The sequence below is a fragment of the Pan paniscus genome, chromosome 23, assembly GCF_029289425.2.
Source record: "Pan paniscus chromosome 23, NHGRI_mPanPan1-v2.0_pri, whole genome shotgun sequence".
NCBI lineage: Eukaryota > Metazoa > Chordata > Mammalia > Primates > Hominidae > Pan > Pan paniscus.
The window spans coordinates 30,068,853-30,096,561 of record NC_085927.1 but is presented as its reverse complement, the minus strand read 5'-3'; the positions used below and the strand labels follow the sequence as shown (position 1 = coordinate 30,096,561).

Genomic DNA, 27,709 nt, shown 5'->3' with positions numbered 1-27,709 from the left:
GTGAGCCGAGATCGCGCTGCTGCACTCCAGCTTGGGCAACAGAGTGAGACTTCGTCTTAAAAAAAAAAAAAAATTAGAGGAAGGAGGGAAGACGACAGAGTTGCCATCTAGAAAAACAAAGTTGGACCCTTGCTTCATACCTTATACCAAAATAAATTACAGGTGGATCAACAGTTTTAAATGTGAAAGATTCAATAATAAAAACACTAGAGGAAAATATGAGAAATGTTTTCTGAATAATCTCAGAAAGAAAAAGCCTTTCTAAGTTTGACACAAAACTCAGAGGCAAGTAAATGGTAAATTTGACAACATTGAAAACGAAGATAGGCTGGTCCGAAGGTAGTGTGAGTTACCTCAGTTGATTGTTCACAGTCACAGATCCAACTCCAGGTTCTACTTCTTCACCTTCCCACTACTGCAGTTGACTAGACTTGTTTAAAAAAAAAAAAAAAGACAAATTTCTGCATGGCAAAAAAGCAATATAAAATCAAAAGATCGGGGAAACTCCTCATCAAAGAAAGGGCAGATTTCTTCAAATTGATAAGACAGTCTAACAGAAAACTGACTAAGAATCTGAACTGTTCAGAAAAGAAAATGGAAATGGCTCTTTAACATATAAGGAGATTTTCTGTACCTTATGTGATAAGGTTTTTCCCTTTCGTGGTGGTGAGTTAGAGCTGGTGTCTTCCTGGGTTGGGGGTAGAGGGTGCAGGCACCAGGCCCTGCTATCAGGAATGATGTAAAAACAGCAACTTGACAATACTATCAAAGTATAAATGTATGTAAACCCTTCGACCCAGCAACTGTATTTGTGGGACTTAATCCTGGCATATGCATACTCAGCATGTTGTAAGGGTGAGGCTGTTCATCATGTGAAATAACTGGAAATTACAAGTAACCTAAATATACCCCTGTAGAAATGGGTTAAAGAAGTGAGACAGCTGGCTGGGCACGGTGGCTCACGCCTGTAATCCCAGCACTGTGGGAGGCTGAGGCGGGTGGATCACCTGAGGTCAGGAGTTTGAGACCAGCCTGACCAATGTGGTGAAACCCTGTCTCTACTAAAAATACAAAAATTAGCCAGGCATGGTGGCACAGGACTGTAATCCCAGCTACCTGGGAGGCTGAGTTTGGAGAATTGCTTGAACCCGGGAGGCGGAGGTTGCAGTGAGCCGAGATTGCACCATTGCACTCCAGCCTGGGCGACAAGAGCGAAACTCCATCTTAAAAAAAAAAAAAGTGAGACAGCCTTTGCAAAGAGTGAGGCAGTCCTGCGTACATGGGCATGGATCAGTCTCCAAGCTATATTGTTAAGTAAAAACCGGGCCGGGTGCAGTGGCTCACGCCTGTAATCCCAGCCCTTTGGGAGGCCGAGGCAGGCAGATCACGAGGTCAGGAGATCAAGACCATTCTGGCTAACACAGTGAAACCCCGTCTCTACTAAAAATACAAAAAATTAGCTGGGCATGGTGGTGGGCACCTGTAGTCCCAGCTACTTGGGAGGCCAAGGCAGGAGAATCAGTTGAACTCAGGAGGCGGAGGTTGCACTGAGCCAAGGTCGCACCACTGCACTCCAGCCTGGGCAACAGAGTGAGACTTCGTCTCAAAAAAAAAAAAAAAAAAAAAAAAGCCAAGTGAGATGTGGAATATGACTGCCCTGGGGATAGTGCGGCCCTGGGAGGGGAACTGACTGATGTCTGGGAGCAGAGGCAAGGGGACTTTCACCACAACCTATACTGTATTTTTGTGTGTGTGTGACAGAGTTTCACTCTTGTTGCCCAGGCTGGAGTGCAATGGCACGATCTTGGCCCACTGCAACCTCCGCCTCTTGGGTTCAAGTGATTCTCCTGCCTCAGCCTCCTGAGTAGCTGGGATTACAGGCATGTGCCACCATGACCAGCTAATTTTGTATTTTTGGTAGAGATGGTGTTTCTCCATGTTGGTCAGGCTGGTGTCGAACTCCCAACCTCAGATGATCTGCCTGCCTCGGCCTCCCAAAGTCCTGGGATTACAGGCGTGAGCCACTGTGCCCGGCCCAACCTATACTGTATTTTAAATCTGGTACCATGTATGTGTATTACCTAGTCAAAAAAATAAATAAAATGTAAAAATAGCTTCTCTTATCATCTTCATGTTGCTGTCATATTTAAACTTCAGCCCCAGTTGCCGGCCTCTTACCTCCAAACACCTAATCAGTGTCTACACTTGGAGGTTTCACAGGTATCTCACACTGATCACGCAATCACGGGACTCCCAGCTGTCCAGATTTTCTTCCATCAGTAAAGGGTCCTCATCGGCCCAGCAGAGGGCCTTGAGTCCTCCCAGGTCCTCCTAGATTCAGTCTGTCAGTAGGTTCTCTGTGCCGTGTCCCAGGGTAGTCTCAGCTACTGCTTTCTAGCTGCAATGCCCTCCCCAGGGCCAGGGTCACCCTTGGCCTCCAGGCCCACAGGAATCTCAGGCCTAATTGGTCTTCCAGGGGCTCCTGCTCCAGCACCTGAGTCGGAAAGCCAGTCAGTTCACATCACTCTGTGGGTAAATTCCTCAAGAGCATCCCATAATGCTCAGATTTCAATCTGGACTGTACCTACCCTAGAGGTAGGGGGACCTGGCTCCAAGGCCTGCCTGCCCATCCCACTTTCTGCTCACTTCCTCGTCATCTTGGCTGCCTTGCATGCCAAGCTCTGCCTTGCCCCAGAACTTGTACACCTGTCTCCTTCACCTGGAACTCCCTCCCCGGCTGCCTACACCCTCTCAGCCTTATCCTTAGGTCTCAGTTCCTCAGATGGGGCTGTCCATGCTCCTTCTCATCATTCCACCTACCCCTCTTCTAACCAGTGACTCTCAGGTCAGATGCCCTGCTGGGTTCCTTCTTAGCATTTATTTATATATGTATATATGTTTTTTGAGACAGAGTCTTGCTGTGTCACCCAGGCTGGATCGCAGTGGTGTGATCTCGGCTCACTGCAACCTCCGCCTCCCGGGTTCAAGCGATTCACCTGCCTCAGCCTCCTGAGTAGCTGGGATGATAGGTGCCCGCCACCACACCCAGCTAATTTTTGTATTTTTAGTAGAGACAGGGTTTCACCATGTTTGCCAGGCTGGTCTTGAACTCCTGACCTCAGGTGATCTGCCCGCCTTGCCCTCCCAAAGTGCTGAGATTATAGGCGTGAGCCACCACGCCCGGCCAATTTTTGTAATATTTGTAGAGACAGGATTTCACCGTGTTGCCTAGGCTGGTCTTGAACTCCTAGGCTCAAGGGATCTGCCTGCCTTGGCCTCCCAGAGGGTTGGGATTAGAGGCGTGAGCCACCGCGCCCAGCTATTTTACCAGTTTACTTCACTATAACTCCTTTTGCTCTTTGTTTTTTGTTTTGTTTTGCTTTTTGAGACAGTCTTGCTTTGTTGCCCAGGCTGGAGTGCAGTGGTGCAATCTTGGCTCATGGCACCCTCCGTCTCCCAGGTTCAATCAATTCTTGTGCCGCAGCCACCAAAGTAGCTGGGACTGCAGATGCACAACATCACGCCCGGCTAATATTTGTATTTTTAGTAGAGACGCAGTTTCACCATGTGGGCCAGGCTGGTCTCAAATTCCTGACCTGAAGTGATTTGCCTGCCTTGGCCTCCCAAAGTTCTGGGATTACAGGTGTGAGTCACCGTGCCTGGCCTCATTCTGCTCTTTGAATGATACTTGGCATTTGGTAGGAACTCCATAAATATACATTGAATGAAATGACTTTTATTAGTTTCCCATTAATTAATTCATTGCTTTGAAATGTGCTCTGGAGTTGCTACTGCTCCGATCCAGGAACTGCACTGATGAACACAGCAGAAGCAAGCTGCTTGTGGCCTCCCCTCCCGAAGCTCACATGGAACTCCTTGGGCCCATGAAAAGGGAAACAGGACAATTTCCAGGATGGCTGCCCAGACTTCGTCAGGATCCTTTTGTGGGATGGCTCATGCATGCACACAGTTCACTCAGAGCACAGAGTGGGTCAGCCCACTACCAGGGCCCCGCCACCATCGCCAGGTTCTTCTCTGAATGCTGTCATTCTTGGCAACATGGGCTTGAGTCCCTGTTGGTATAACTCCATTTTCTTGTGTCTTCACTTTGCAGAGGAATGTTTGCTGGGGGATTGAAGGAGATGGAACAGGAAGAGGTCCTGATCCACGGTGTGTCCTACAATGCTATGTGCCAAATCCTACATTTCATATACACCTCCGAGTTGGAGCTCAGCCTGAGCAATGTACAGGAGACACTGGTGGCTGCCTGCCAGCTTCAGGTGAGGCATGTCTCATCTAGCAAGGCAGACCCACACCCAGGTGGGGTTCCCTGAGATGCCCATGATGCCTGCCGGGCACTAGCATTGGCTTGAAGATGGGTCAGGAATGTGAGGAGACCAAGCAGTGACGAAGGCCATGAAGTGGGGAGGACTCTGGAGTTGTCCCTGGAGCTCAAGCAGAGCCGCTCTAGACACCCCAGGCCTCTGCCTTTGCCCTCTTCTCTATTGCTGGTTGTTTCCCCACTGCCTGAGTCTCCCTGTCATTGAAAGCATCCTGCACATAAGCAGGTAGGCTGACCCGAGGCTGCATGTGGACCTCCTGTGTGCTCTGGGGTCTGGCAACGGGGAGCATCCACCAGCATTGCTGCCAGGGCCCTTCCTGCCTGTCCCCTCACTGGGCCACTTCAGTCTCTTGAAAACTTATGTGTTTTGTTACTGAACTTTATCTATCTGTCTGTCCATCCATCCATCCATCCATGCATGCATGCATGCATCCATCCATCCATCCATCCATCCATCCATCCATCTATCCATCCATCCATGCATGCATCCATCCATGGTGGCAGGCATCCATCCATCCATCCATCCGTGCATCCATCCATCCATCCATCCATCCATCCATCCATCCATGCATGCATGCATCCATCCATCCATCCATCCATCCATCCACCCATCCATCCATCCACTCATTCAATTTATTGGAGACAAGCTCTCTCTCTCTTGCCCAGGCTGGAGTGCAGTGGCACGATCACAGCTCACTGCAGCCTCAACCTCCTCGGCTCCAGCAATCCTTCTGCCTCAGCCTCCCAAATAGCTAGGACCTATAGGCATGTGCCACTACACCTGGCTAACTTTTAAATTATTTTTATAGAGATAGAGGCTTGCTTTGTTGCTTAGGCTAGTCTTGAACCCCTGGCCTCAAGTGATCCACCTCAGCCTTCCAAAGTGTTGGGATTACAGGTGTGAGCCACTGCGCCTGGCCTATTTTTTTTTTTTTTAAAGACAGGGTCTCACTCTGTTACCCAGGCTGTAATGCAATGGCCTGATCATAGTTCACTGTAGCCTCCACCTCCTAGGCTCAAGTGGTCCTCCCGCCTCAGCCTTCTGAGTAGCTGGGACTAAAGATGCGTGCCACTGTGCCTAGCTGATATTATATATATATATATATATTTTTATAGGAATGGGGCCTTGTTATGTTGCCCAGGCTGGTCTCAAACTCCTGGCCTCAGGTGATACTCCCACCTTGGCTTCCCAAAGTTCTGGGATTACATGTGTGAGCCTCTGTACCCAACCTGTTATTGAACTTTAAGTACTTGTTTTCCTGCAGAATTCAAAAAGTTTTCTGAGGCTTTGACAGTGTGACTTATGTTTTGGATGATTATTCTCAGTGGTGTGGGTGCAGTTACACGGGACTGGGCCTGCAGGTGCCTTTGAGCTATCAGGCAGAGGCCTGATAGGAGTTGACAGTCACCTCTTCCCACATTTCTTAAAAGTGAAACAAAATGCTATGCTAAGTTCATCATTCTGACCTTTCTTCCCATGAGAGCAGGTTTGATGCAATTAAAAAAAAAAACAACTCAAGTCACAGGAAAACCAACCTGTTCGGGGGCATGTGGAGGTGCCACCCCATGTGACAGGGCCGTGGCAGCCTTCCTGTGCCCTGTTCTCAGATTGGTGGATAGGACCTGGATGCTGGGTGGGTTGATCTGAGATGACTGACTTGTCTCACCATACCTGCATGGTGAGTAGATGGAGTTGGCTTTTACAACAAAAGAATTTCCCCCTGTTCTTTTATTTAGAGATCTCTTCTGTCCCCACATCCCTGTCATTGTTGCTTTGGGAACCCTCATCCAATTCTCCACCCTGGCAGCAGTTAACTCCTGATTCAGCTGCCTCTGAAACATCTCCCCCAGCATGGCTCAGGTCCAGCTGTCCTATCTCCTCCTCCACACCTGCCACTCTCCCGGAGCTCCCCTGTCAGTCCCCCTGCTCTGTGTGTCCTGTGACCATCCTGCCAGTTCCCTGGGCTCAACCTCAGTGGCTCCTTGAGCCCGTCCACCTTCTTAATTCCCTGCGTCCATGTGAGGACAGGTCATCCTTCTCGGTATTGCTTGCAGCCATCTCTGTTCTGTGTTTCCATTTCCTTCCCTTTTGCCTGGCCTCCATCTGTATGTTTCTGCCATTTCTTTCTTTTCCCTGCAGTGATCACACACACTGAAACCAGATCATCTTTCTAACACCACTTTCCCTCTCTCACCAGTCAGCTTGGAGGCCTGCAGTCTCTCTCTGTTGGTTTGGCCAGTGCTCCCGACAGCCCTGGGTCATCTCCCCCAGTGCCTCAGAGGTCATCTCAGAGGCAGCAGCCTATCTTAGTTTTTTAACATATCAGGCTTCTGGGCCAGGCTTAGAGGTTCATGCCTGTAATCCCAGCACTTTTGGAGGCCAAGGTGAGAGGATCGCTTGAGGCCAGGAGTTTGAGATCAGCCTGGGCAACAAAGCGAGACCTCTACAGAAGCACTTTAAAAATAGCCGGGCATGGTGGCATGCACCTGTAGTTCCAGCTACTCGGGAGGCTGAGGTGGGAGAATCACTTGAGCCCAGGAGGTGGAGGCTTCAGTAAGCTGTGATCACCACACCACTACATGCCAGCTTATCTCAAAAAAACAAAAAACAAAAAACAAACAAAAAAAAACAGGCTTCTTCGCAATATTGTTTTATAGCAGGTTTTACTTGGCATAACCATGTCAAGTCCATAGGCCTGCAGGATCATGTATGTTCACATAGCTAGTGACTTTTGGAGGCTTCCCCCATGTGTTGTGCCCTGCAGTAGGCCTGGGACCAGATTCTTCACGGTGTCCCCAGAGGCCTGAGTCTGATTCCCAGTAACACTGTCCTATTGGGTTACCCCAAGCAAATGCAGTCCCTTCTGTGAGCCTTGTATGGGGCTTTTGCACATCCTGAGCCCAGGCTGGTTCCTCTGTGAGATTTCACTGAACAGAAGGCCCACTGCTCTAAAAATAGGACTGAAAGGAGAGTCAGCAGGGTCCTCTCAAGGAGCTGCTGCTGCCCAGGCTTCTTCAGGGCTGTTTGTGCTCACATTCTGCCCAAAACTTGGTCTTCAGGACCCTGGCCCATGACAAACCAGAATTTTAGGAAAACCTAGTAGTTTGGGAAGAAGCGGCAAAGCAGAAGACTGGCAAAAGGGGAAAAAAGAAGGTCAAGTGAAGCTGGTCAGGGCCTAGCAAAGCACCATGGGGATACCTCATGTAGGGCACATACCTGCCCGACATTTGGTAGGTCTTATCCAGCCCTTAGCATGTCACCTTGCAAGCAATATTAGATGTCTTTTGAATTTTAAAAAAGTTATAGTTATTGTTTATTGATAAGCTTTAAATACCTTGGCCGGGCGCCGTGGCTCACGCCTGTAATCCCAGCACTTTGGGAGGCCTAGGCGGGCAGATCACGAGGTCAGGAGATTGAGACCATCCTGGCTAACACGATGAAACCCCGTCTCTACTAAAAATACAAAAAATTAGCCGGGCGTGGTGGCGGGCGTCTGTTGTCCCAGCTACTTGGGAGGCTGAGGTGAGAGAATGGCGTGAACCCGGGAGGCGGAGCTTGCAGTGAGCCGAGATCGTGCCACTGCACTCCAGCCTGGGCAACAGAGTGAGACCCCATCTCAAAATAATAAATAAATAAATACATAAATACCAGCAGAATTATTCCATGTGTAATGGTTAATTTATTGATGATCCTGGATAAGCCAGGTATTCCCATTTTTAGAGAAACTGATTTATTGCATTGAACACATGGCTGGAGTTGGTAGCAAGGGGGTTCCCACAAAAGGGGACCCCACAGCATCCTGAAATGGAGCCGGTTTGGGATTCCAAAGAAAGAAGCATCAAACACCAGGGTGATCTGGCCAGAGCGTTTATTAGGGGAACTTATGTATAGAGTGATGTAGCATGTCCTCAAGACAGACAAAGGAAAAGAGAGGCTTTACCCAGGCTTGCCCACAGAGTGGGTTAGTGTATGGAGTTTCTATGAGGGTTTAAGGAATTTGTCTCAGGGCCAGAACCAGTTTTTCCTTCAGTGTTTTGGGTAACAACCTTGATGCCTTTATCAGTGCCTGGGAATGTTCAAGGGCCTGGTTTGGGTTCAAGCCTGCTGGGAAAACCTGCAGCTGTCTGGGTCACAGAGAGGTCAAGGTACTCATCATTTTCAATCTGAACATGGAAAGAAAGGAGGTGGGCACTGGGGGGCCCCACTGAAACTCTAAAATCCTGCTTTCCTAAATAATTTATCAACACCTGGTTTGTTCTCCCAGGCAGTTTTCCCTAGGGCCCTTCCCTTTGTCTCCTATTCTCCCAAGATTTGGTTGTCTGTTCACAGGGTGGCCTTTAACAGCCTGCTGGTTGTGGCCTTGTTCCCACCTCCCTCCAGTGCCATTCTCTCTCTTGCCGTCCTTTCAAACCACTAGTGCTTCCCCATGGCTGGGAAGGGTTGATGTGGCCACCTGGGAGCCCCTGCACTTACTGGAGTCAAGTGGGTCTTGACCCAGCTGGGAACCTCAAGAACCCTGAGTCAGGGATCACTTGAGCCCAGAAGCTTGAGACTTTGGTGAGCTATGATCTTGCCATGGCACTCCAGCCTGGGCAACAGAGCAAGACCCTGTCTCAAATTTTAAAAAGAAAAAAGAAAAATAATTCTAAATCAGGTTCCTGGGTGGGTACTGGTTAGGTGTCTGAGAGGCTCTGAGCACTTCTAGGGAACCAGGGTGGATGTTCTGGCGGGGGAAAAAGCCAGGTTTGTTTCTGGTCCCAGCGCTTTTGGAGAGGCAGGCTCTTCCAGAGAATCCTAGGGTAGGGATGGGGGTGGTCTTAGGTCCTTTCCAAACCACAGATATATGACACAGTGACCGTTTGTGCTGCTTCCTGCTTTTCTGGAGAGCCAGTACTTCTTTTTTTTTTTTTTTTTTTTTAGACGGAGTCTCGCTCTGTCACCCAGGTTGGAGTGCAATGGCGTGATCTCGGCTCACTGCAGCCTCCGCCTCCTGGGTTCCAGCGATTCTCCTGCCTCAGCCCCCTGAGTAGCTGGGATTACAGGCGCGCGCCACCACGCCCAGCTAATTTTTGTATTTCTAGTAGAGACGGGGTTTCACCATGTTGGTCAGGCTGGTCTCAAACTCCTGACCTCGTGATACAACCACCTTGTCCTCCCAAAGTGCTGGGATTATAGGCATGAGCCACCGCACCCGGCCGAGCCAGTACTTTTGATCTAAGAGGGAACTGACATATATCAAGGGTCCACTCCTATGTGCTCTCTCATTTTCATCATGTTCCTCTTCACTTTAATGATCCTCGTTTTATAGATGAGGAGACTGAGGCTTAGAGAGGTTAAAAACATTCTGTACGGGAGGCTGAGGCAGGAGAATCATTTCAACCCGGGACGGGGAGGTGTTAGTGAGCCAAGATTCTGCCACTGCACTCCATTCTGGGCAACAAGAGCGAAACTTTGTCTCAAAGAAAAGCAAAACAAAACCAAAAAAAAACATGCTGTATATCCTGTCACCCAGTATGTTTCCAAACCAGGACTTAAACCTAATCTGCAGTAAGCCCCAGTCTCCAGTGTGTCAGAAAAGGTCGGGGACAATTAAGGAGGACTTCCCTTCTACTTTGCCTGGCCCACAACAGCCCGTATTTCTGCCATCATTCTGTCTCCCACCCCCAGATGCTGTTCGCCAGCCCAGGCTTGAATGGGTGTCATTCTCTCTGCAGATCCCAGAAATTATCCATTTCTGCTGTGATTTCCTCATGTCCTGGGTGGACGAAGAGAACATTCTCGATGTCTACCGGCTGGCAGAGCTGTTTGACTTGAGCCGCCTGACTGAGCAACTGGACACCTATATCCTCAAAAACTTTGTGGCCTTCTCTCGGACTGACAAGTACCGCCAGCTTCCATTGGAGAAGGTCTACTCCCTCCTCAGCAGCAATCGCCTGGAGGTCTCCTGCGAGACCGAGGTATATGAGGGGGCCCTTCTCTACCATTATAGCCTGGAGCAGGTGCAGGCTGACCAGATCTCGCTGCACGAGCCCCCAAAGCTCCTTGAGACAGTGCGGTTTCCGCTGATGGAAGCTGAGGTCCTGCAGCGGCTGCATGACAAGCTGGACCCCAGCCCTTTGAGGGACACAGTGGCCAGTGCCCTCATGTACCACCGGAACGAGAGCCTACAGCCCAGCCTGCAGAGCCCGCAAACAGAGCTGCGGTCGGACTTCCAGTGCGTTGTGGGCTTCGGGGGCATTCACTCCACGCCGTCCACTGTCCTCAGCGACCAGGCCAAGTATCTAAACCCCTTACTGGGAGAGTGGAAGCACTTCACTGCCTCCCTGGCCCCCCGCATGTCCAACCAGGGCATCGCGGTGCTCAACAACTTCGTATACTTGATTGGAGGGGACAACAATGTCCAAGGATTTCGAGCAGAGTCCCGATGCTGGAGGTAGGACAGGGTGCTAGCTGGTCCCTTTGTCTTCAGGTGATGCGAGGGTGTGGAAGTCATGGGCTGAGAGAGCTGGTCAGGTTCCCCCTAGCCTTTCACATGAGCATCACTTGCCATTGTGGAATGAAGTCTAGGTGAATTCAGAGAAGGTGGACAGCAGTGAGATAAGGGAAGGGGACATGTGGATCACCTTCTTTCCTGCGTGTCCCCTACTCCTCAGAAACCCACTTACCCTGGACCCTTGCTCAGCCTCTTTGGGGTAGGCTAGGTTGCGAGTGCATTGTGCAGGAGGAGACGGGAGGGGAGAGGAGCCCACAGCAGGAAAGGCAGTCAGACTGGGATGGAGAGGACCTAGGAGCAGTGCCAGCTGAGCAGCCTCGCCCTCCATCATGCTCTCTCTGAGCTTTGATGCACGTTGTTTCAGTTTCCCTTCACCAGTCAGCTTCGCTCTTCTCTCTTACCTGCTTGCTAATGGTGGAACAGGCTTCCTGCTGCTGTGCCTGAGCAGCATGCAGTCTTCAGCCCAGGGGAGTGGTAAAAGCCAACAAGCATCACCGAGCCTCATGCTACATTTCCGCTCTGCCCTGCAGTCTGCCACGCACTTGGCACAATTTCCCCTGGGAAGAGGCAGTTTTCCCAAGAGAGAGTTTTGTGGACTGCTGTGGTCCGTAGGATGCGCCTGGCTCCATCAGTCACTTAGGCTGTGATCTCACAAATCCATTTCTGGGCAGAGCAAGGGACAGTGGTTCAGGCCCACAAGACTCAGCTACCATTAGATTTCCAGGGACCCCTCCACCTTACCTTGGTGCATGTGAGAAATCTCCCTACCCTTCATGCTGAAAGATGGAGCTGTGTTGGAGAGAGAGAGATTGCCAACTATTTCCAGCAGCCATGAGCTAGATGCTGACTGACTTCATGTTCATGTTTCTATTTTCTGGGGTCAGGGTGGGGTAGGGCCTGGCCTGGCCATGCCACTTGGAATCAAGCATAGTGATCCTGGCCAAGGAGGAGAAGGCCATTTCTCAGCCACCTCTCTACTACTGGCCCCAGGAAGTGATCTCCTTTGTTAAGCTGATGAGACTCAGAGGTTGGCAATAACACATTGCGGTTAAATATGAGGAAGGGCAGGTTTCAGAAAAAAGGAAACAGCTACCTTCATTTCCTCTCTAAACAAAGTTGTGCCCCCAGTGGGTGTGGCCACACCAGGTTTAGACTTCCCTTTGGCCAAACCTTAAACCTTCTTTTTTAGGGGGCTCGGTTTCCCAGTTGGGGGGCCAAGGCCAGACCACCCTGCTGAGAGTAACCTACAGACCTTCAAAGCCAATCTCTCCAGAGTGTTTTGGCTTCTGGCCCTTAGCAGAAGGTAGAGACAGCTGTGTGCCCGGCAGGAATGCTGGATGTTTCCACAGAGCTGTCCCTAGGGGGGTGACAGCTTGGGATTCTGCCTGCCCCTGTCCTCTGTCCACCTGCTATGGGCCATTGATCTCACTTTCACTTAAAGTAGGAGTCTGAATTTCCCCTTGTGAAGGGGTGTGAGACCAAAGCTGAACTCTGGGTAATGCTAATATTAGACCCTGTAACCATTAACCAGTCCCAAACTCCTGTCTGAGAGTAGGATCACAATGGCAAGTGGGGTCGGCAAGACCTGCCTTGAGAGAGTAGGTATCCACAGAGTGGAGGTGGCAGGAAGGACCACAGCCCTACTGGTTAACCCAGGGATGTATCATCTCTCCAGAATGAAGGCATCATTAACCTTCCAGTGGACTCAAAACTTCCAGATGAATCCTTAATTTGAATATTCTAAGATTTGGTTCTTTCTCTGCTTTCTCATTTCATCAGCCTTAGAACTGGTGAATTCTAAAAGCTATAGGCTTTTAGAATATAAGCAAACAAGATTTTGCAGTAAATTAGGCTTTGCATTTTGAGGAGTTATTACTTACCAGGTTATATCTTAAAGCATTGATGCAGAAACCGCATATTTAAAAACCTTACCTCTCGTGGAGCAAATGGTGTTTGTCTCCAATATACTACTTTTTCTCTTTCATTCCTTCTTTCTTTGCATCTATATTATCTGCATCATTCCTTCTACCTTTCCCATAGCCATAGCCCTGTGGATTACTGAACACCAACTACATGGTATACCTAGTAGTAGCTGGTTACATGTTGCTATGTGCCCTGACCCTACTTAAAATAATAATTTAGGCTATGTGCAGATCATGTCAATAATCCCAGCACTTTGGGATGCTGAGGCAGCAGGATCTTTTGAGCCCAGGAGTTCAAGATCAGCCTGGGCAACAAAGCGAGACCTCGTCTCTACCAAAAAAAAAAAAAAATTAGCTGGGCCTGATGGTACGTGCTTGCAGTCCTGGCTACTTGGAAGGCTGAGGCAGGAGGATCGCTTGAGCCCAGGAGTTTTAGGCTTTGGTGAACTATGATCATGCCCCTGTACTGTAGCCTGGGCAACAGAGTGAGACCCTGTCTCTAAAAAATTTTTTTAAAATAATAATGTAATTTTTCCTTCGGCATTTTCATGGCTGCTAATATTTTAAAGTAAATTTAATTTTTTTTTTTTTTTTTTTGAGACAGAGTCTCGCTCTGTCGCCCAGGCTGGAGTGCAGTGGCACGATCTCGGCTCACTGCAACCTCTGCCTCCCGGGTTCAAGCCATTCTCCTGCCTCAGCCTCCTGAATAGCTGGGATTACAGGTGCCGACCACCACACCCAGCTAACTTTTTTGGTTTTTTGTTTTTTTGTTTTTGAGATGGAGTCTCGCTGTTTTCTGCCCAGGCTGGAGTGCAATGGTGCAATCTTGGCTCACTACAACCTCCGCTTCCGAGGTTCAAGCAATTCTCCTGCCTCAGCCTCCCAAGTGGCTGAGATTACAGGTGTACGCCACCACGCCCGGCTAATTTTGTATTTTTAGTAGAGATAGGGTTTCACCATGTTGGCCAGGCTGGTCTTGAACTCCTGACCTCAGGTGATCTGCCCGCCTGGGCCTCCCAAAGTGCTGGGATTACAGGTGTGAGCCACCACGCCCAGCCATTTTTTTGTATTTTTAGTAGAGATGGAGTTTCACCATGTTGACCAACTTGGTCTTGAACTCCTGACTTCAGGTGATCCGCCTGCCTCAGCCTCCCAAAGTGCTGGGATTACAGGCATGAGCCACCGTGCCCGGTCAGTACATTTAATTTATTTAAAAAATTTAATAGACATTAAAACATTAATAGTCATGAAAATACTTAAGTCATGGAAATATAGAAGAAAAACAGTCTACTGAATTTTTTTTTTTTTTTTTTTTTTGAGATGGAGTCTCTCTGTCACCCAGGCTGGAGTGCAGTGGCACGATCTCAGCTCACTGCAAGCTCCACCTCCCAGGTTCACACCATTCTCCTGCCTCAGCCTCCCGAGTAGGTGGGACTACAAGCGCCCACCACCACGCCTGGCTAATTTTTTGTATTTTTAGTAGAGACGGGGTTTCACCGTGTTAGCCAGGATGGTCTTGATCTCCTGACCTCATGATCCTCCCACCTTAGCCTCCCAAAGTGCTGGGATTACAGGCGTGAGCCACCGTGCCTGGCCACAGTCTAAAGAATTTAACAAGAATTCCAGAATATTTTTGTACCAACTCTAGGATTCATATCTGAGTTTACAATAGGATGATACAAATCTGAGTTAAAGTGACTCTCCTAGTCAGTTTCAGCTGCTATAACAAATACTATAGATGGAGTGACTTAAACAACATACCTCTATTTCTCACTGTCTGGATACTGGGAAGTCCAAGATCATGGTATTGGCCAGTTTAGTCCCGGTAAGGTCCTTTCCGTCTGTGTTCTCACATGGTGGAGAGAAAGAGCTGTAGTCTCGGGCACTAAGCCCATCATGGGCTCCACCCTCATGACCTGATCACCTCCCAAAGGCCATGCCTCCCACTACCATTACAATGGGGGTTAGGCCTTCAACATAGGGGTTTTGGGGGAATCCAAACATCTAGTCCATAGCAATAAGTAAAATTGTTTATATCTTTATATGCAAAAATAAAGCTTATTTTTATTAGAAAAATATTACTTGAGGACTTATTCTAATAAAGTAGAAAATTAATTCAATAAAGAAGAAGAGGGATACAGGACACAACAGGGAAATAAGAAATCAGTGGAACTTTGGCTATGTCTAAATTATTGACATATGGTATCACTGTTGGTGTCTTTTTTTTTTTTTTTTTTTTTTTGTGGGATGGAGTTTCACTCTGTCGCCCAGGCTGGAGTGCAATGGCATGATCTCAGCTCACTGCAACTTCCGCCTCCCGGGTTCAAGTGATTCTCCTGCCTCAGCCTCCCGAGTAGCTGGAACTACAGCCACACACCACCATGCCTGGCTAATTTTTTTATATTTTTAGTGGAGACGGGGTTTCACCATATTGGCCAGTCTGGTCTTGAACTCCTGACCTCGTGATCCACCCTCCTCAGCCTCCCAAAGTTCTGGGATTACAGGCGTGAGCCACCACGCCCGGCCCTGTGTGTGTGTTTAAATTTGAAGCCACAAATCCACATGAACTCAGCTTAAAAAGCTGTGAGGACAATAGACTCGAAGGAGCAAACAGGAGCACATGGAGGGTCCTATCTCACTCTGGTTGCAGACACTTGGGGTGCAGATGGTGATTGAGCCAGACTGAACACAAGAGAGGAGAGACTTGTATATAAAGGAGCAAGGCGCACAGGAAAGGCAGTGAACAGCACCATCCCAGCCAGTTGACGGGGCCCCTGTGAATGCTGTGCCCCAATCCTGGGCTGCTGGTCCCCTGCCAGACCTTCTTCTGGCTTGTGCCCCAGGTCGTGCAGGTCTCAGACCCTGCCTTCTCAGGAGGCCTTTCCTGATCACTGCAAGGGAGCTCTGCCCTCCCCAGGCCCCGCTGACCAGCAGGTCACTCATCTCCTTACCTCCCTTTCTTTCTTTCAGTGTCTGTCATTATATTGAGCACTCGTTTGCTCTGGTTAGCCTGTTTCCATTCTGCAGGGGAAGGCAGGGCCCTGACCTCTTGAGGCTCCCTCTGGATGTAGTGCTGAGCACTGTGCCACATCCACAGTGGGAGGCCTGGGAATGTTGGTAGAGTGAATGAATGATTCATTGCTGGTAATCTTACTCCTTTGTTTAATTCATTCAGCAGACAGAACATAATCTGTCCTGAGCCAGAGGCTACACTGAGGTCTAGGAATATAGAAATGAACCATAATCCATTAGAACCCCCAAGTTAACAAGGACCCTTTTCATGCTCATCTTTTATGATTCTTCTTGATAGCTTTTCTAGGCAGGTGATATCACCTCATTGGACAGGTGCAGAACTGAGCGAATCCCAAGAGATTAAAACTGATGCCCAGGCACACCCAGCTAGACAGGGAAGAGCCCAGGATTCACACCAGGTCAGGGAGACCCAGGTGTGTGTTCCCTCTCTTGTTGGCCCTGCCTTCTGAGGCTCCTGTTTGCTGCATTCCTGGTAGGCGGCGGGGAGGGGCTGGCCACACTGCAGGGGCTGCAGGAAGCAAAGGATGAAACTGATCTTTTCACTGACCAGCATAGGGCACAGGCCAAAGAAAACTTTGGTTACTCTCTTGTGAGCCAGTTGAAGTTAGACTTGTTCTCTCTGGAATAGGTCTTCCTCTGCAGAAATAAAAACACTTGTCTGAAAGAGGCTGTAACTATCTGTGGGCTGTTGGGCAAGGACACTTCAGATACTGGCTTTGAGCTCACTGGGTCCTGGCCCCTCATGGCTCTGTGATCATCTCTGCTCCACATTGCAGGCCATGCTCCCTGTTGGTGCTTAGCCCAGGAGCCCTCCTTGGGTCCTGGCCAGACTCCTCCACCCTCGTGGGCCTGCCACGAGGCCAGTCTAGTGCCTTTTCTCCCATGGGGGTCCCTGGAATTTCACACACCCTGCCCTTACAGAGCCTGCAGTCCAGGGTGGGAGTTAACCCTTTCCACTTTCCCAGAGAGGGAGACCTTGAGTGGAGGGGAGGTCAGGAAACGCGGGGCTGGCAGCATGGGGGGAGGAGGTGAAAGTACGATGACCACAGCCTTGTGTGTGCGGCTGTTGACAAAGCTGAGGGTATGATGGGTGCTGTGTGCAGGGCGTGCCTGAGAAGACCACTCCTGATGGAGTGCTGGGGGAAGTTCAAGGCTTGGAGGCCAATGAGGGGGCTGATGGCACCCATCCAGTGGAGAGGCTGTATTTGGAGGCCCTCCTGAGTGGGAGCAAGGCTATGTGGATGATGAGATGAGGTAAGTGAGATGGAAGTGGCTGTACAAACAGCCATTGAGGCTGAGGCAGGAGGATTGCCTAAGTCCAGGAGTTTGAGACCAGCCTGGACAATATATATCCCAGGTGTCAAGACCTTGTCTCTATCAAAAAAAAAAAAAAAAATAGCTGGCGTGGTGGTGCGCACTTGTAGTCCCAGCTATTTAGGAGACTGAGGTGGTAGGATCACTTAAGCCCAGGAGGTTGAGGCTACAGTGAGCCATGATTGTGCCACTGCACTTCAGCCTAGGGGACAGAGAGACCTGTCTCCACAAAAAAAAAAAAAAAAAAAAGGAAAAAAGGAAAAAAAAAGAGCCATTGGACAGCCTAGGTGGACAGTTAGGTGGAAACACAGGAGGCTGCTGGCCATTCCTTCCATGCTGTGTGTGGGGGGAGCACCTGTGCTCAGGTGTGTAACAGCCTGCGGGCCTGGCTGTAGATCGGTGTGCACTGGTATGTGGGGCAGTTGGGGAGGGTTCAGGCTGGGCTAAGGCAAAGCAGAAACGGGACCAGAACAAGAGGTGCAAGCCTGCGGAGCAGCCTCCCTGCCTAGTCAGTGCTGTGCTTTCCTCATGTCTCGGCACAGGTATGACCCACGGCACAACCGCTGGTTCCAGATCCAGTCCCTGCAGCAGGAGCACGCCGACCTGTCCGTGTGTGTTGTAGGCAGGTACATCTACGCTGTGGCGGGCCGTGACTACCACAATGACCTGAATGCTGTGGAGCGCTACGACCCTGCCACCAACTCCTGGGCATACGTGGCCCCACTCAAGAGGGAGGTAAGGAAGCCCTCGAAGAGGGGCCTTCTCCTGCCTAATTTTCTTCCCCAGGATGTGCAAAGAGTGAGAGGCCCAGGTGTCAAGGCCTGTCCCAGGTCAGGGAAACAGGCTTAGTGAGCAGAATCCATGCTTCTCCAGAGACCCTGCATTGAATGCATTGATGACACCCCATGAGGTTCAGCCAGTCCACCTGGGGAGGCTCATCAAGGATCCAGACCCCATTGCTCAGAATTGTACCCCACTTGTGAGTCTCACATGCTGAGACCTTGTCACACCACCTTGGCCCTGGCAAGCTGCTTAAACCTTGTAGTTCAAATGTGGATAGAACATTTGCTCTTTGTGCAGCTGAGACGAGCTGGGACACTTCCAGAGATGTTAAACAGGAAGGGACCCTGAGAGCTCACTGGCCTATCCTCAGACCTCTTCCCTCTAGGTCCCCTGAAGGGTGGGGCCTTCCAGAGCCAAGAAACACTCTAAGGTTTTATTTTTTATATTAAATCCTATGTTTGAATATTGGGACAACTTGAAAAAAAAATCACGTGCATCCTATATAATACCTTGGTTTATTCCAATTTGAAGATGTTTAAAATTACGTTCATTATGGAAAAGTGATGTTTTAGGGAGGTGACTCTCTTTTATCTTACGACTTTGGGGTACTCGGGCCTGGTGTAACAACCAGACATGGGATCCCAGGGAAGGAACAGGCCTTGCTGGCCCCCTACTTCCTGGGTCTCAGCCTCCGAGAACAGGGTATGTACCCCGCTAGTACTGGCATAGCACTTGTGGAGCACCTGCTATGGGCCAGGTACACCTTTGGGGATAACCGAGCACCCGAGAGGCAGAGGATGGTATGGGGGGCAGGTTCTACCTGCACTGCCTCAGGGAGTTTAGCAAGAGCTCTGGCCTTTGTAAGCCTCTTTCCAGTATCTCTCATGACCCCCAATTCCCCCAGGGACTTAGACTTTGACTTCAGGGGTCAGGGCTAGTGTCTCCTCAATGGATCCAGCTCTTCTTTATCCAGGTCATTCACACAGCCCACACAGATTTCTGTCTCTTGGGCAGCTGTGAGCTGCAAGCTGTGGCCTGCTCCTTGCTCTCAGCTTCTTTGGGGAGAAGGAAGCCTCTTTGGAAGGACACTCCGTACCCCCATCCTGGGGAAAGGAGCAGATTTTGCATGGAGAAGATCAGGAGGTCCTTGAGACCAAGTGGACAAGGAGGGCTCTTGGGTTCTGTTCCAGGAAGGGTGTTGGGGGAAGCCTCCTAGGTGGGTGTTGTGGGAGGGGCTTAGCAGTTTCTTTGTCTGCGGCAGCTGGGGAAGCAGCAGTTCTCCAGCTTGGCCACAGAGGGGCAGCCTTGGCTTTCAACCAGCTGCATCCTGGCTGCCGGTGTTCCTTCATGCACACATTCATTCCGCAACTACTAAGTACCATGTACCAAGTCCTGGGAATCCAGTGGTGACAAGAAATGAGAAAGACTCCCTACTCCATGGTGTTTACAGCCTTGTAGGAGAAACCACTCTTAACCAGAAAACAGATCAATAAAGTGGTTACAATTATGGTAAGTGAAATGAAGAGGGGGCTGAACTGGAGGATTTCCAGGGAGGGGGCTCTGGTAGGATGAATCTAGAGGGACTTTTTGGGGAATGTCCATCTGAGGAGATGTCAGTTAGACCTGCCATTTACAGAGGGAGGAAATGTTACTGGGAATGTGTCCTCGGTTCTTGTCTTCTTGGTTAAGACTTTAAGCAAGAGACATGCATTAACGAAGATAAGTGTAAGGCAGTTTATTGCAAAAGTGAAGGTACATTCTGAAGGCCGAGTCAGAGCAGGCTGCTCCAGAATAAGATCGCCCCAGCTGGCACTGGGAAACCTCCCTTACAGGAGGCTTACATGATTATTCATAAATGGGCGGGAAGAGGTGTTACTCATAAGCATGTTTTGTTTGGGTGGTCCTCTAGCAGCGCATGCACTGTGGCTCTACGTGCTAGTGTATTTATCGCATGTCTCATTAGCATCTTAAATCTTCACCCAGGAGGTGTGTTTTTTACCATTGCAGTGAACAAAAGGTTACTTTCGAAGCAAGCAAAACTGGGGCAAACTATACAACACAGGCTCCCGGGGGTGGAAAGTTCCTTGTGGGGTTAGTTCCTACTTGAGCTGGATAAGCTTAACTGAAAGAGGGGTTGGGGCTTTTGAAACCCCAGGTGTGGTTAACATGTCTCAGAGGTCATAGTCCCTCTGGCCATGCTAGGGGCTGAGGCCAACCTGGAGTCCACTTCCCTGCTCATATCTAACCATCTGCCTAGTCTAGCAGAAGGACCTTCCAGGGCAGGAGAAGGGCTCACAGCTTTTCCTGAGCAGGAGAGGAAGCATGGGGCATGCTTGTAGAAGAAGGAAGCCCAGGGATCAAGGGCAGAGCAAGCGAGGCTGGCCCTGGGTCATTGCGTGGTCTGGGCTGAAGACAGCAGTAGCCTGTGCTGGCACACAGCTGTGGAGCTGGAGGGAGATGGGAGGGTTCAGAGTGTAGTGTGGAGGTAAACTGATCAGGCTTGCTGATGGATCAGATGTTGGGGAATGAAAAAGGATAGGTCATGTTGGCAGGGCGCGGTGGCTCACATCTGTAATCCCAGCACTTTGGGAGGCCCAGGCGGGGGGGATCACCTGAGGTCAGGAGTTCAAGACCAGCCTGGCCAACATGGTAAAACCCCATCTCTACTAAAAATACAAAAATTAGCTGAGCATGGTGGCAGGCGCCTATAGTCCCAGCTACTCAGGAGGCTGAGGCAGGAGAATGGCGTGAACCCGGGAGGCAGAGGTTGTAGTGAGCTGAGATCACACCACTGCATTCCAGCCTGGGCAACAGAGCAAGACTCTGCCAAGACTCCGTCTCAAAACAAACAAACAAAAAACCTCACAGGATTGGTACACTGAATATTACAAAAAGCCGATGAAAGAAATAAAAGAAGATGTGAATATATGGAGAGACATACCAAGTCCATGGATTGGAAGAGTAAGAATAGTAAGAATGTCAGTTCTTTCCCAACCCAATTAATAATACATATATTAATACAGAATTCTTCATATTGATGTAGTATTAATACAGGAATACTAGTATTCCTATCAAAATTTCAGGAAGGTTTTTTGTACTATTAAGGGAAAATGAAAATTGAAGCTGAGGTTTGGATATACCCCTAGGCCAACTGCCTGTAGCCGTGTAACTGAAACTTAAGCTTTCCTCCCTCAGTGTGATAGCTTTACAAAGAAAGCTTATGCAGCTCCACATGCACAGTAGGGAACAATATTCTTCCTCATTCATGCTTTATAAACTGTGTTGTAACTGCTGTGAACTGGGGCTTCATACCACTACCAGTTTGGGGTTTCCTGGTTCATGAACTCTTCTTTTACATGCACAATAAGCTTTTTAAAAATTTTTTTATTTTTATTTTTTTTGAGACAGAGTCTCGCTCTGTCACCCAGGCTGGAGTGCAGTGGCATGACCCCGGCTCACTGCAACCTCTGCCTCCCTGGTTCAAGTGATTCTCCTGCCTCAGCCTCCCAAGTAGCTGGGATTACAGGTGAGCACCACGATGCCCAGCTAATATTTATATTTTTAGTATCATGAGGGTTTCACCATATTGCCCAGGCTGTTCTTGAACCCCTGGTCTCAAGGGATCTGTCTGCCTCGGCCAAAGTGCAGGGATTAGAGAAGTGAGCCATCACATCCAGCCTAAAATTTTTTTTTATTGCTGGTCGCAGTGGCTCACGTCTGTAATTCCAGCACTTTGGGAGGCCGAGGACGGTGTTATCGCTTGAGGTCAGGAGTTCAAGACCAGCCTGGCCAACATGGTGAAACCCCATCTCTACTAAAAATACAAATATTAGCTGGGTGTGGTGGCACGCACCTGTAATCCCAGCTACTGGGGAGGCTGAGGCACAAGAATGGATTGAACCCAGGAGGCAGAGGTTGCAATGAGCCGAGATTGCGCCACTGCACTCCAGCCTGGGCAACAGAGTGAGACTGTCTCAAAAAATAATAATAAAATAAATTTAAAAATAAATAAAATAATTTTTTTAATTTTGATTTGATTTTACTTGTGATATTAGATGTAAATGAGATTATTCTGAAATGTATATATAAAGGCAAAGGAACTAGAATAGCTCAAATAATTTTGAAAAAGAACGATAAGATGGGAGGAGTCTGCCCAATTTCAAGATTACTACATAGCTACAGTAATCAAGGCTGTGGTATGGATACAGTGATAGACACATAGATCAGTGAAGCAGAATGGAAAACCCACAGACCTGAGTAAATATGCCCAGTCATGTTACACATGATTTTGGACAAAGGTGCAGAAACAATTGAGTGGAGGAAAGATATCTTTCAGCAAATAGTACTGGAGCAATTAGACATCCGTCGGCAAAAAAATGGATATCAACCCAAGTCTCATACCATATACCAAAATGAATTCAAAATGGTTTATGGAGTTAAATGTAAAACCATAAAACTTTTAGAAAAAAAAAAGAAGAAAATCTTTTTTTTTTTGAGACCGTTGATTTTTAATATTTTCTCAAAAAAATACAAAAGAAATTAACTCTGTAGTACAGGTCAGTACACTTCAGGGAAAGAGGGAAAAATGGAATTTCAGAGCAAAGGTTGTTTAGGTTATCACATTCCCACACTCCCAATACCCATAAAACAAGAATTTCACTCCATGACACAGAGGAACATTGAATGATAGCTCAGAAATGTTGATAGCAGAGGTACTGAAACTAACAAAAGGATTTTGGTTGTCCTTGATTATTCTGTCCTGTGATGAATAAAATCTACACTAAAGGACAGGTAAGGAAAACTTATAGCAGAAAAAAGACTAAATGTACCAATCACAGCAGTACAAACCACTCCTTGGCAGAAGTGTGCTTCTAAAAGAATGGGGCAGTAATCAGGTAGCTGAACTACTAGGCTACTGTCACTCCCAGTCCATCCCCAAATAAATAGTGTGGAAGTGTAATAGTGTAGTAGTATTTGATTCCAGAAAGAAAGGCTTTCACCCCCATTCAAGGCTAACACTGCCATGGCTAGATGACCCCTGGCAGGCAATAAGATGACTGTAAAATCACAGGTACTTCTAGTTTATCCCCAGTTATACTGAACTCCCACATTTATGTCATCTTCTCTCATCCCAACATTTGTTCACTCTTTTATGCTGTCTCCAGTGTGAAAGACCTTGGGGAAATAAAAAGATCATTCAAATAATATACCCTTCTCAGTCTTCCAGGTTATGTAATACTTCAGTGCTGTTCTAGGTTCACTCACATTCCATCAAATTCAGTTTAATTCACTGATTCTAACTTCAATTCTGATATACAAACCCTGACCTCCAAAAGAAGTGTCAGATGAGTATCTCTCCCTTGCCCCCAAAGTTTTGTGGGGCTCTCCCTTTTGTTTCCATTTAGAATGGAACTGTGTTGCCCCTAGCTACCTGTAGATTAGACAATGTATTTGTTCCTGGAAAAAAAAAAAGACTTGGATTTTACCAAGTTTACTTAAATTGGTATCTTTCCAATCATCTAGGCTGGATACTGCTCACATCTAGTAGGCTATACTCACCTTAGTTCTTTGCAACATATGAGGCACAACATACATATAGTACACCAAGCATGTGGTAAGTTAGAAATGACAGGAAAGTGCTCCCCAAAGTAGTGGGAGAGGTAATGTGGTCTCTCACATCCATTCAATGTGCATTCTTTTCCCTGGAGTATCTGTTACCCACCCTTCTCAGGAACAACAACCAGGACGAGGGGGAGTATGTGTCAAATAAGTACAATCATCACTGCACTGGTGCCTGTAATCACCCTGTGCACATAGTGAGAAACAGACATTCTGGAAAGGATTCTTGATTCTCCCACTAACTGTCCACTGGACTGGTCACTAGCTCTGGATGGTGCTCCAACAATGGTCACTTCTTGTGGAGAACACACACACCAGCATCACAGCGCTGGGTTCCCATGGATGTCACGACTTCCCAGCTGTCGATGATAGGGTTGTAACATTCAATGCTACTTAGCAGGGACTTACCTTCATATCCTGCAATTGCATAGAGTCTCCCCCGAAGCACTGTGGCCCCTACATAGCATCGTGGAGTGGTCATACTGGTGGCAGTTGTCCGGGAATCAGTGCGAATGTTGTATGCTTCAACGGAAGAAAGGTGGGCTGTACCATCAAATCTCCCCACCACATAAATACGGTCATTCAGCAGGGCTACTCCTGCACCAGAACGCTTGGTGGCCATTGGTGTAACATTAGTCCAGTGTCCTGTATGAGGGTCATATTTCTCAACTGAATTTAAGATATTCAAGCCGTCATATCCTCCTAGACAGTGGATCACTCCACTGGCCACTACGAGTCCGGCACCTTCCCGGGCTGTCTGCATATCTCCCAGCATGCTCCACTGGTCAATGTTTGGATCATACCGCTCCATACTGGTGTGACGCCTGCTTCCATCAAAGCCTTCAGAGACATAGATCAAATCTCCCAGGGTGGTGGCTCCAGCAAGACCTCATCAGACATTCATAGGGGCCACAGAATACCAGACCCCTTCCTCATCTGCTGTGTAGTCTAGACATTCCACTGAACTAAGGCTGGAACGACCATCATAGCCACCAATGACGTAGATCTGGTCATGTAGGGACACTGAGGCCACATAACATCTCTTACAAGTGATGCTTGGCAAAAAGCTCCACTCCTGAGTCTTGGGGTCATATTTCTCTACTGCATCGATGGGAGACTGCTGGCTTCCGAAGCCCGCAGCCACCAAAAGCACTTCATTGGCTCCTAGGCGAGCCCTTGTCCTGGGTCCCTGCATCTGACTCTGAAGTTCAGGCCTCAGATGAAACTTCTTTGCTTCATCAACCAGATCCTTGCATTGTAAACCACAGCGGATGAAAGCCTCAGCATCTATTACATCTGTGATATACCTGAGGATTAGCAGGGGCATTTGCATATACTGTAGCAGGTTGGGCAAGGATTCTTTCTGCTCTTTCTTGGCATGCTTCACCCAACTGATGACAGCCTCAAAGACTGGTTCTTCAGGATCCACCTGAATTTCATTGCACTTGATTAGCTTTTCCACCTCTCCTTGCCTCAGAAGAATGAACTCTTCATGCTGTACCACTTCAGGAAAATTCTTCTGGCTAAAAACCTCAGCTGCTTGTGTCAGGTCAACACAATTGTGGGTTTCAGCAAAATCCCTAATACCCAGGCAATTAGAAGGGTCCAACTGACTTTCTTAGAACTCACAGCAGGCTTGTTTCACACCTTTCAACTGAAGCAGACAGGCTGCAGGAAGCAGTTCCTGTACATTCTCCATGTCACATGTACTGTTTCCGTGTACACAAAGTCCAATAAAATTTCCATGGTAGAGGCAGTCAAACCTTGGATGTCAACATAGGGTTTCCCCTTCTGTGAAAGCTCACTAGTGAACATGGCACAGAAGTAATCACTACAGGCAGCCAGCACAATCTCATGGGCAGGAAAGTCTTTCTGCTGTACTCAATGTCACATCACAGAAGGTATTGCTCTTCCCAAGGGAGTTCATTGAACTGAGGATTGATTTAGCATGAGTAATTGTCATTATGTCTTTGGGGGCCATAATGCCTCCCGTAAAGCAGTGCGGAGAAAGAACAAAAATGGGTCCTTGGATTCTGCAACTCTGCTTCTGAACCCACACAGCCGCGCCAGGGCCTGTCCCCAGCCTGTGGGGATGGAGTGGGGCACGGGTCCAGCAGGTGGCTCAGGAGGAGCCGAAGCGTCGCCGCCGCCGCCCCGGCCCGGAGGCTCTGGAGCTGTCCGGGTCTGGTCCCTGCGGCCACGCGACGTGATGACCAGAAGAAAATCTTGAGGATCTAGCTAGGGCTAGGCAAGGAATTCTTAGACTTGACCCCAAAAGCATGAGCCATAAAAAGAAAAATTGATAAGCTGGACTTCATCAAAATTAAAAAATATTTGCAAACCACCTATCTGACAAAGGACTAGTATTAAATAAATACATATATAAACAACTCTTAAAACTCAATAAACGGCCAGGTGTGGTGGCTCACACCTGTAATCCCAGCACTTTGAAAGGCTGAAGTGAGCGGATCACGAGGTCAGGAGTTCGAGACCAGAGACCAGCCTGGCCAACATGGTGAAACCCCATCTCTACTAAAAATACAAAAATTAGTTGGGCTCGGTGGCACACGCCTGTAATCCCAGCTACTTGGGAGGCTGAGGCAGGAGAATTGCTTGAACCTGGGAGGCGGAGGTTGCAGTGAGCCGAGACCGTCCCATTGCACTCCAGCCTGGGCGACAGAGTGAGACTCCATCTCAAAAACAAAAACAAAAAACCTCGGCAAAATACTGCAAATAACCCCATTAAAAAGAGGGCAAAAGAAGCCGGGCACGGTGGCTCACACCTGTAATCCCAGCACTTTGGGAGGCCAAGGTGGGTGGATCACGAGGTCAGGAGATTGAGACCATCCTGGCTAACACGGTGAAACCCCATCTCTACTAAAAATACAAAAAAGTAGCTGGATGTGGTGGCGGACGTCTATAGTCCCAGCTACTTGGGAGGCTGAGGCAGGAGAATGGTGTGAACCCAGGAGGCAGAGGGTGCAGTGAGCCGAGATCGTGCCACTGCACTCCAGCCTGGGCGACAGAGCAAGACTCTGTCTCAAAAAAAAAAAAAAACCAGAAAGAAGGCAAAAGAGTTGAAGAAACATTTCACTGAAGAGGATGTATAGATGGCAAATAAGCATATAAGGAGATGTGTAACATTATTAGCTATCAGGGAAATGCAAATTAAAGCCACAGTGAGAGAACTACCTCAGGATGACTAAAATAAAAAGTAGTGACAATACGAAATACTGGTGACTGTGCAGGGAAACTATGCTCATGGATTGCTGATAGGAATGTGAAATGGTACAGCCACTCTGGAAAACAGATCTGGCAGTTACCATCCTGGGTATTTATCCCAGAGAAATGAAAACTACTCTGTATACGTTAGCCAGGCATGGTGATGCGTGCCTGTAATCCCAGCTACTCTGGAGGCTGAGGCACAAGAATTGCTTGAACCCGGGAGGCAGAGGTTGCAGTGAGCCAAGATTGTGCCACTATATTCCAGCATGGGCAATAGACCAAGACCCTGTCTCAAAAAAATAAAAAATAACTTATCTGTACATGAATGTTAATAGTAGCTTTATTGGTAATAGCCAGAAACTGGAAACAAATCAGGTGTTTTCAACAGTGAATGGTTAAACAAGCTGTGGTAGATACCCATGGAATACTACTGAGCAATAGAAAAGGAACCAACTATTGGTACATGTTGAGTACCCTTTATCTGGAATGCTGGGGACCAGAAGTGTTTTGGATTTCAGATTTTTTCAGATTTTGGAATCTTTGCATTATAGTTACTGGTTCAGCATTTCTTATCCAAAAGTCTGAAATGCATTTCCTTTGAGTGCCGTGTTTGTGCTAAAAAAGTCTCAGATTTTGGAGGTACTCAACCTGTACATGCAACAACCTGGTAGAACCTGGGTTGGGGTAGAAAGCCAATGTCAAAAGGTTGTATACTGATTTAATTCAGACAACACTCTTGAAGTTACAAAGCTGTAGAAATAGAGAAGAGATTGGTGGTTTCCAGGGCTTAAGGAAGGGATTAGGGTAAGGGAGGTGAGTGGATGTCACCCTAAAGGGCAGCCCCTCGGGATCCTGGTGGTGATAGGACAGTTCTGTGGCTGTGTCCACGTCAGCATCCTGGTGACCCTGTGATATAGTGACACAGGCTCCTACCATGGGGGAAAGAAGGCACGTGAGACCTCTGTATTTTTACTTCC

The 27,709-nt window shown here is 48.3% G+C and overlaps 1 protein-coding gene and 1 pseudogene across 5 annotated transcripts in view; one reads left to right on the top strand and one right to left on the bottom strand.

Annotated features, from left to right (window-relative positions):
• Positions 1-27,709, top strand: part of KLHL22 (kelch like family member 22) — a 54,490-nt gene that overhangs the window by 20,396 nt on the left and 6,385 nt on the right. For 3 of the 5 annotated variants that reach the window (XM_034952262.3, XM_034952263.3, XM_063603224.1), the window contains exons 3-5: positions 4,115-4,280; positions 10,058-10,776; positions 17,648-17,840. In XM_034952262.3, coding sequence (XP_034808153.1) covers positions 4,115-4,280; positions 10,058-10,776; positions 17,648-17,840 — 1,078 coding nt within the window. The remainder of the gene's footprint in view (positions 1-4,114; positions 4,281-10,057; positions 10,777-17,647; positions 17,841-27,709) is intronic. The other 2 variants (XM_055105812.2, XM_063603225.1) reach the window with 1 other exon arrangement.
• LOC103784286 (kelch-like protein 12) lies at positions 23,661-27,668 on the bottom strand (annotated as a pseudogene).